The following is a 9,666-nucleotide window of genomic DNA, read 5'->3' as shown; positions in this document are numbered from 1 at the left end:
CAACAATTTTACCCTTTTCATTTCCTCCAAAGCCAACTTCGCCTCCAGGCTTAAGTTTCAGCTCTTGGAACATACGCCTTTCTCCCGTCATGTGACGCGAGCATCCACTGTCCAGATACCATGATTGGTGTTTCAGTGGAACTATCAAGGATATCTGCAACATAGATAATCTTGTCCTTAGGTACCCACTTTTTGGGTCCTTTCTTGTTAGTTACCCCAGAGGTTCTGATCACCTTGGGTGTCTCAACATGATATTTTAAAGGAATATTTGCATGATATTTAGACATAGAGAAGGATCCCTTTTTAAGAGGGTTTTTAGCAACTTTAGCAGGTAAAGGATCAGGCAATATGGTACCAGAGGGAACAAAGCATTCATACAAGGATTTAGCTTTAGACACAGAGGGCTCATTTCTAATTGGTTTAGAATAGCCAATGCCATGCATTCCATTTCTGCTTACGCCATAGATCACTGAAGCCATTAAGCTTCTATCCACGCTTTTAGCTAGGAATCTTTGAAAAGACTTTTCATACTTAGACTCATTTCTACAATCAGAGGCATCACAGGCAACAATTTCTTCTAACTTAGCAATCTGGTTCTTAAGCACAGAGTTAGAATTGATCAAAGCATGATTATCATTTTTCAAATCAGAAATAATTTTCTCATGTTCAGAAGGAGTCTTGGAAATAGAAGATAAGTCCTTTTTCAGCTTCTTATGCTTAGACAATAAGGAGTTATACTTATCCATGATATCAGACAATGCATGTTTCAGTTCAGAGGTAGAGAAAGAAGCGAATACCTAATTTTCATCGTCTGAGTTAGGATCTCCTTCTGATTCTGAGTCAGAGTCAACAGCTCCCTTTGACTCTGCTTCCTTGTCTTTGACAATAGCCATGAGTCCTTGGACTTCACCATCAGAGTCAACATCCTCTGACTCTGATTCATCAAATGTCACCATCAGACTCTTCTTTGTCTTGAAGTGCTTCTTTGGCTTCTTGTCCTTCTTCAACTTTGGACAGTCACTTTTGTAGTGCCCTGATTCTTTGCACTCAAAGCATGTGACTTCCTTAAGTGAGGACTTCTTCTGACCTGAGGATTCAGACTTTCCTTTTGCCTTTCCAGAGCCTTTGTATTTGCTCTGCCTGTGCTTCCAGATGCGATTGAGTCTCTTGGAGATCAGAGTCAACTCATCTTCATCAGAATCTTCTGATGCTTCTTCAGATTCCTCTTCTTCAGCTTGAAGAGCTTTTGACTTCTCAGCCTTAGCCTTTTCAGATTTAGATTTCAAGGCTATGGACTTTTTCCTCAGATCTTGCATCTCTGAGCGCTTCAGCTCATGGCATTTCAAAATGCTGATGAGTTCTTCTAAACTCATATTCTCAACATCTCTCGTGAGCTCTATTGAAGTCACTAAAGGCATCCAACTTTCAGGAAGATACCTGATGACCCTTATGACATGATCTTTTGTTGTGTAGCTCTTGTTGAGAGGTCGTATGCCAGCTACAAGCAACTGAAATCTGGAGAACATTTCTTCAATGGACTCATTTGGCTCCATGATGAAGGATTCATACTTTTGGATCAAAGACAATGCCTTTGATTCTTTGACTTTCTTGTTTCCTTCATGAGACATCTTCAGAGATTCGAAAATGCCTTTCGCAAACTCACGATCTGTAATCTTCTGGTACTCTTCATAGGAAATAGCACTTAGAAGAATTGCTCTTGCTTTGTGATGTTGTGAGTACAGCTTCTTTTGATCTGCAGTCATCTCTGACCTTGGGATCTTCTTGCCATCTGCATCAACTGGACGCTCGTAGCCATCCACAATAATATCCCAGAGATCTGCATCGAAACCCAAAAAGAAACTTTCCAGTCTATCTTTCCAATATTCGAACCTTTGACCGTCGAACATAGGAGGCTTTGCATTGTAACCATCTCTTTGAGTTTCACTGGTGGTGGCAGCCATTGTTTTTCACACCGGCCCGGATCACTGAACACTGTTAGGTGTGGTAATCAGAACTTGCGCTCTGATACCAATTGAAGGTATGAAAAACGGTAGAAATGGGGGGTTTGAATAACGTTTTTAAGATAAAGCTTCCACCTTAAAGACTTTGACAAATCTTTCGAGAACTTAAGTGCTAAAGATAAGAGATAGAAAAGCACACAAGGATTTTATCCTGGTTCACTTGATAAATCACTCAAGCTACTCCAGTCCACCCGTTAAGGTGATTTCTTCCTTCTTAGAATGAAGGCAATCCACTTATCAGGTAAGAGTTACAACTGCACTTGAAACCTACAAGTGACTAACAATTACACTGACTTAGCTCACACTAAGATTCACTCTCTTAGTCTTCTCTAGGATCCGATCAACCTTGATCTCCTAAAGGAACTAAACAAACTGTTTATCAAAGAATTGTTTACAAGAGATTTGCTTCTAAAAAGCTAATAGTAAACTCAATGAATTTCAGATGAAAGAAAGCTTAGAAGAATTTGAATTTGTCTTGCGCGTATGTGAATGCTTCTAGCCGCTTCTTTCAGTCTTCAGCCTCTTTATATACTCCAAGGATTAGGGTTGAGCGTTGCATGGGAAATGCTACCGTTGGAGGGCAGTTCTGGAAAATCCAGCTTCTGCTGTGTCTGAGACTGTTAGGTAGGTCGTCAGGAAGGTACAATTGCTTTTGTACTTGGATAGCGACTTGACCTTTAAACCTAGGAGACTTCTGATCAGGAGAAAGCTTCATGTTGGAACTTGTGAAGCCGGTTGATCAGAGTCAGAGGGAAAGCCCAGATCCTCTGACCATTGTTTCTTCTGATTCTGAACTCAGAGGGAAGTACATGGTCTTCAGAGTATCTTGCTTCTGGACATCAGAATTTCACTAATCAGCTTCTGGATCTTCAGAGTCTTCTACACCATCAGAATATCTGAGCCTTCAGTGTTTCTTGGTTATCAGACTTTCTGGATCTTCAGAACTTCTAGTGACTGAGTCCACATCAGAGTTTGTATAACTTCAGAACTTCTGAAGCTTTTCCACTGTTCATACTGAACATGGTGAATGCGAAAGCGTTGCTTGGGTCGCTCTTTATACACAGTGCTTCTGATTTGTGTGAGATTGAGTTGAGGTCAGAGCCTGTAAATAGCACACTCATAAAAACACGTTAGAGTACCACAATTGTTCATATCAAAAGGTTAACTTGTAATCATCAAAACATAGAGTTGTACTACTAGATCAAAACTTGATCTTACAAAAACTACCTAGGAATTAATTTAGATCGAAGAAAAAGTGCAGGAACCCTTTTTTCTCTTAGGGTCGTGAGCATGTTTAGGGGGGTTTCATTTTTCGATAACTCGTCCTCTCGTGTTCGATTGTTGTACTCTGAAGCTTTAAATGCTTTGTCTATCGTTAATTAGTTGTGTGTGATCGAGCTAATCGATTTTGTATGGATTTCTGCTTTGTTTTCTCCGAGGTTCAGTTGAAGGAACTTTGGGATCTACGGAGCAACTGTGTGAGGAGAACCTACACCGCGAGGCTGGAACAACTCGAGGTTAGGGCAACTTACCTATTATCTAAGATTGCATGATAGGCGTCGATAAATTCGACTTATGTATGATTTTGATATTGGTTATGATGATGATTTATTGTTATGTCGTTTTCATAACTTATGATATTGATGTTGTATTGAACTGTGCGTATTGACGCGATTTCGGAGCGAAGAATCACTGAATTGATTCCTTTGATCTTTCGGGTTGGATAAACAACCCTCGGCAAGTCCAAACACGGGGTTTGAGACTTAGCCATTCGTTGGTATACTTAGACTTTCCCCGGGATTTACGTTTGATGGATTTTCGGCAAACTTAGAAAGAAAATAGAATTTTGGAAACTAGAGACTTTAGGAAACTTAGACTTCGAGAATTAAACTCATAACTTGACTAATTCAATTTGAAATGTTTTCATTAACGAATAAACCATAGGGAATCTAAATGGAAAAATGATTGCGAAAGACGGGGAAAAGTCGACTTTGTCGTGGGTTCTGGAGAATTGGTGGACATCACGGGGGTGAGCCACAGTGACGAGTGAAAGTCACCGAGTACTTGGGTACTCTTGTTGTTGGGGTTATGTTGTAGGGTCGGCATTAAACTCTTGGGTTTTGAATTTGAGAATTAAGCTAAACACCTGCGTTGGGAGGACGATTCGATGTTTGGCTAACCATATTGCATCATGCATACATTCGAGGTTTGTACGATCGAAAGATTGGGCCTCGGTGAAGTTGGGAAGGCTTCACGAAGGTTGGGACAGCCTTCATCGAAGAACACATGGATGTATCTTCGGCATAGCGGGCAGAGTGGCACGACCTAGGGTGGTTGGGGCTGATCCGACTATGCATGGGTTTGTAAGCGACACCCGAGCAGAGTTTTCGACACTAGGCCTGTGTCGGGCAGACTCGTGGTGCCCATCCCAATTGAACTATCCAGATCATATTGAATTGCATTTCACGCATACATTCACCCTGACTAGAATTGTATGCTATTTGAGTTATCGAAGCATTGTTAGAGCCGATAACATGCTAGGATTATTTATATATATATATATATATATATATATATTTATATATATATATATAAACATATATATCTATATCCCAATCACATGTTGTATGTATAAATTACTTTATTCCGTGAGTTGACCCTAGCGCCTTGGCTTTGGTTTCATGTTTGTGTTTGGGCGGTCGGCCTACTTCCAGGTGTCGATGGCGGACTGGTTTTCGATGGTCTCTCCCTCGGGGGGGATCAGGTTTGTGTTGGTGGACAGACATGCCCCCACCGCTTGGTTGATCGATGTTGTGGATCATCGGGCGACGTACCGGGGAAGGGTCATGGAGGACCGTACTGACGAGCGTGGACGTCTGACGAGGGGAGTTCTACGACGTATGGAGCTGAGCTTCAACTTGCCGCCTTCAGTTCGCTGTGGACCAGGCAACGGTCGAGGACCACCTGCACCACCTTCATCTTCATCCGATGACGAGGACCCATCCGAGATCGAGGCTGATGTTGATGCACCTGTCGCGCCACTTCCTGCTACTGCTGTCGATCCTACCGACTTGGCATCGTCCTCGAGGCTCGTGGAGCCGAAGAGGGAGCTTGTTGTTCCATCTGCCTCTCGCCGTTTTCCGTTTACTCCACAGCGCGGCTACCGTGTGGAACCCCTGGTTCGGGTGGTGGAGGAGGATGTCCTTACTGAGGAGGTAGATGTTGAGATGGGCTCGACTAGGGTTGTTCGCAGGACAGTTAGGAAGGAGGTCGTGGACTTGGATACCGAGATGATCACGGTGGACTCTGACTCCGTCACTGACGTCGACAGCTACTTGCCGAGCGACGAGGAGGAGGAGGAGGAGCTTTGAGCGGTACTGGGAGGGTAGGTTAGGCAGTGTCATATTTTGTGTAGAGCTCTGATTCGTTTTGCTTTTGGGACAGGGTAGGTTCCCGACGCATGGCTTTTTGTGTGGTTCTCTTACTGAGGGATCACAGTGAGTCAGTCGGACTATAGGGGTCTTTACTTAGGCCATTTTGAGGCTGACTTACTCTTGGAGGATTGTATTTATGACTTTTACTCACACTTATGGATCTGTACATATTTGCCTACGGGCACACTACTTTGGAGTCACAGCGAGTGCGCGTGACGTGGGAGTGCAGCTGAGGCTGTACATGTTTATATATGTTGTACATCGGTTAGTTTAGTTCGCTGGATTATGTCTTTATTTTTCTATCACTTATTTAAAAAGAAAAAAAATATCAGTTTTCCGCGTAAAGTTTATTTTTGAGTTACTAAAGTGACACCTGGAAATCGGGGTGTTACACCATTTGGGGAAGTTAGAGTTAATGGGTTTTTAATGTTGAGTGGAAATGGGTTTTTGGGAATTTTTAGGCGCCGTTTCATTATGAGGTGTAGCTGCTTGTCTCAAGTTTCAAAATATTTGCATATCTTGTGTGTGATTATGACAGGGATATGACACTGAAGCGACAGGCAAAGACTTTAGTCAGAATCTTAGAGAAGAAAGCAAGCAAGAAAGCCTCAGCAATTGACAAGGAGGGGTACCAATGATGATAAGGGCGAAGCTTTTTTTTGTCTATTATAAGTTTTTTTTCTTACATGTAACAGTTACCCAAAATTAGTGTTTTATCTTTGTACTTTAAGAGGCTTTGAGTATTGTATTGTGGGCTTACTTGAAAGACACACTACATCTCTAAAAGGCTTTTAAGATTAGGTGTCTTGTGGGCTTGTGTACTGTTATTAGGCTTACATCCTTTGTAGTCTTATGGGCTTACCGATTTTGTATTAATGGGTCAGGCGACCCATGACCCGGACGGGTCAAAACCTCATAATATATAAAGAGGACACCGCCCAAGCTGTGGGGGGCCAACACTTTTTTACTCATTTAGTACTTTGTCATATCTTGTGATTGCTTTCTAATTGCTTAGCCCTGACCGGAGTTCTTGACCGGAACAGTTACCTTAGTTTTGTAGACTTATCTCGTTCATAACTTCTCAATAATGATCACTAAGAGTTTTTTAGAGTGTCTCAAGAACCTACATTGATGAACACACACAGACACGGTCTCTTCCTCAAATAATCATTTCACTAGAGAATCGTTACGTTAATTTTTGAATCGACCCACACAACTATCTACTTTGAAATCTGTTTGTAAACCAATAACCACTAAAGCTAAGAACATCAACAAAGCATCAAATAATCACACCATGATTTATAAGTTGGTTGTTTGACTTTTTCTTTGAAAGTTCTAATTGTTAATGCTTTGTTTCGTGGCTTTCTAATTGGCTCATACTGTTTTTTAGTTACATTACTTTTGGATTTGCAACTACTAAGAGGCTGTTTAAGTCTTTAGTGTCCGCGTACGAGTGTATAATGACCTGAACTTCGAATCTCCATCTTGGAAACTTCCCATTTCACACCCCAAAACCAGAAATAAAACACAGATTTCAGAACAAGGAACAAACAAAACAAAACAAACAGCAAAATTAGAAGTACTCAAACAATTTCTGTCACTGCTCTCCGTGTTTCCTCCGACCACCGTAGATGACGGCGGAATCCGACAACTGCTGCTCCCGCTGTTTGGGCTTCATAACAACCATGGGCCTCGCCGCCCTATTCATATGGCTGAGCCTCCGAGTCGACGAACCCAAATGCTACATCGACTACATTTACATTCCTGCCCTCAACAAAACCCTAAATTCCCCTTTCACAACAAACTCCACTCTCAACTTCACCCTCAAGCTCGTCAACCCCAACAAGGACAAGGGCATCAAATACGACGCCGTTCGCCTCCGCTTCGCCATCTTCGTCGACCACAACACCACCCGCCCCATCGGCAACGCCACCGTCGGGGGATTCTACCAGGGCCACGAGAAGAAGGCCCGCAAGCCCGGATCCCTCAACGCCGCCGCCGGAAACCTCACGGCGAAGGTCGACGGGAAGATGTACTTCCGCGTGGAGTTTGATACGGCGGTGAAGTACAAGATCTCGCTGTGGTACACGAAGAAGAGGGACTTGTTGTGGGGAGGGGCAAATGTGGAAATTGGTGATTCCGGTGTGAAAGTGCACCGTAAAGCCATCAGGCTCGGCGATTCTCAGGCTAGGATCGAGTCCGGCGCATCCAAGCTCCGTGGATGCTATCGTGCGCTTCTGCCATTTTTGGTCGCGGTCTTACTCGTGCTTCACGCTCCTGCGTTCACTTGAAGTTGACCGTGACTTTTCTTTGTTTCTTAATCGTTGTTGTATGATTGTATGTATTGTACTGCATCCATCTACATATAGATTTACACGTTTTAGCTTCTTATTTTTTTGGTTAATTAGGAATTACACGATTTGTATATATTCTTAATTATTAATCTTTCTTTGGCATTATCAAGTATCTCACATGACACGCCAAAAAAATTTGAGAGTTAGAGCTTAGCTAAGTGCATAAATTCTCTCTATTCGCTCACCAATTGAATCTTTGAGTAAATGTTTAAGGAAACTTTTCGATCTACCAATTATGCAGGAACTTGTTAGTGTTAATTATCAAGGAAAATAAACTTTTCTTTTCATTAAAATAAAAAACACATAATTGTTGTTTTTAATTATGTAACATTCAATTATTGAATGTCATGTAACATTCAATTATTGGATGTCACGGTAATTAAATTTTACATTAGCATTGACATCGCATATGTCTCGGTGTTCGGATCAACATCTCGTGCCTCAATCGAGATATCTTATACCTCAGGTCATCACTCATAGTGAAGGCGAGAGCTAGAGAACTATTGTTTCGATGTTTGGTTCAACATCCTGCGCCTCAATTGACACATCTTATACCTCAGATCATCACTAATGAAAGCTAGAGCTAAGCAACTTTTGTTTCGATGGCTAAGCACCACACAATGTGGCCGAGGGTTTAGGGTTTAGGGCAAAACACAACCCTGATAACCAACTCATAGTCGTGTGGCCAAGGCCAGATGTAACTCCGAGGTAAAAGAGCATTTAAGGCAAGGCCTCATAGAGATCCAAGATTCAACACTAAGACAAAATAGGCCCGAAACATCAGGAAAAGGTTAGGCCCATACCCTAGACACATTTCTCGCCTAAAAGACTCCTTGCTCACGAAAAGAATTAAACCCGAGGAGGCGAACTAGGCGCAAAGTAGAGACAGGGCAGGAGGAGCATAACGTTGATCTAACCATCCATCTCTTGGATGATGGGACAACTCATCAAAAGAATCCAACGATCAACTCAAAACCACGCATACAACGACATAAACGTCTCCTAGGGCCTCTCCGACCTCACCCTTATTAATACCCCCAAGAGGAAGCCAACATAACTCTCTAGCCAATTTTCTCATACTCTCGTCCTTTAGATAGTGTCTTGAGCGTTAGAGTGTCTTCACATGTACCATCCCCGACAAGTCCACGGTGCACGAAGGAGGAGAACTTGGATTTATGTCGTGACTGAAAAAGAAACACCATGATGGAAATACAACTCAACGGAGGAAGAGAACCCAAAGAAGAACTAAGTCCATGAAGATCGACCAAGTTCATGAAGACAAGCATTGAGGCGTTCACCAGTTCGCGAAATCACTAACACATATTTAGGTGATTGATTAGATTCCATCTGATCACTAGCGTTGTCTATCGGAACTGGAAAATACATCTGCATCCACGTATGGGTGAGACAAAAGGAGGAGTAATAAGTAGCTGATCTGAGACAGAGGATAGCCAAGAAATCCAAACCAACGAGGAGATGGCCCACCCCTCTCAACAGGTTTGAACTCCCCTTCAGCGAGGCGTTGCATGATAAACTCAACAGCCTTCGGATCGGGTCCCGAATTCCATGCGGCGAGCCCCTCTAGTCCACCACCAAATATTCGAGAGGGGGGGGGGGGACTTGTTGTGCCATTTTCATGTCTCCCTAAGTAGAGTGTTATTTACTATAAACGTGACATTTTCTATCCAATTTCATCACATCGATTGATTTATTTCTGAACCAACATTGAGGTATGTAGGTCGAGAGATTCATGTTGTGATTGTAGCTAATGTGAACAAGTGGTCATACTTTGAAGCTATAGGAATTACGAAGGAAGTGTTTGGATACAAAGGTAATGTGATGGTGGAAAACTAGAGC

At 42.5% G+C, this 9,666-nt stretch overlaps 1 protein-coding gene across 1 annotated transcript; it reads left to right on the top strand.

Annotated features, from left to right (window-relative positions):
• The first annotated feature begins 6,895 nt into the window (after positions 1 to 6,895).
• Positions 6,896 to 7,914, top strand: LOC130742348 (protein NDR1-like). The gene has a single exon (XM_057594454.1). The coding sequence runs from the start codon at positions 7,087 to 7,089 to the stop codon at positions 7,744 to 7,746; it is 660 nt and encodes a 219-aa protein (XP_057450437.1). The 5' UTR covers positions 6,896 to 7,086; the 3' UTR covers positions 7,747 to 7,914.
• The last annotated feature ends 1,752 nt before the right edge of the window (positions 7,915 to 9,666 follow it).

The sequence above is a fragment of the Lotus japonicus genome, chromosome 3, assembly GCF_012489685.1.
Source record: "Lotus japonicus ecotype B-129 chromosome 3, LjGifu_v1.2".
Classification (NCBI taxonomy): Eukaryota; Viridiplantae; Streptophyta; class Magnoliopsida; order Fabales; family Fabaceae; genus Lotus; species Lotus japonicus.
This window is presented reverse-complemented; position numbering and strand designations above follow the sequence as displayed.

What these genes read in the sequence shown, in the direction of transcription:
- LOC130742348 (XM_057594454.1), top strand. Translation starts at nt 7,087, where the DNA reads ATGACGGCGGAATCCGACAACTGCTGCTCCCGCTGTTTGGGCTTCATA.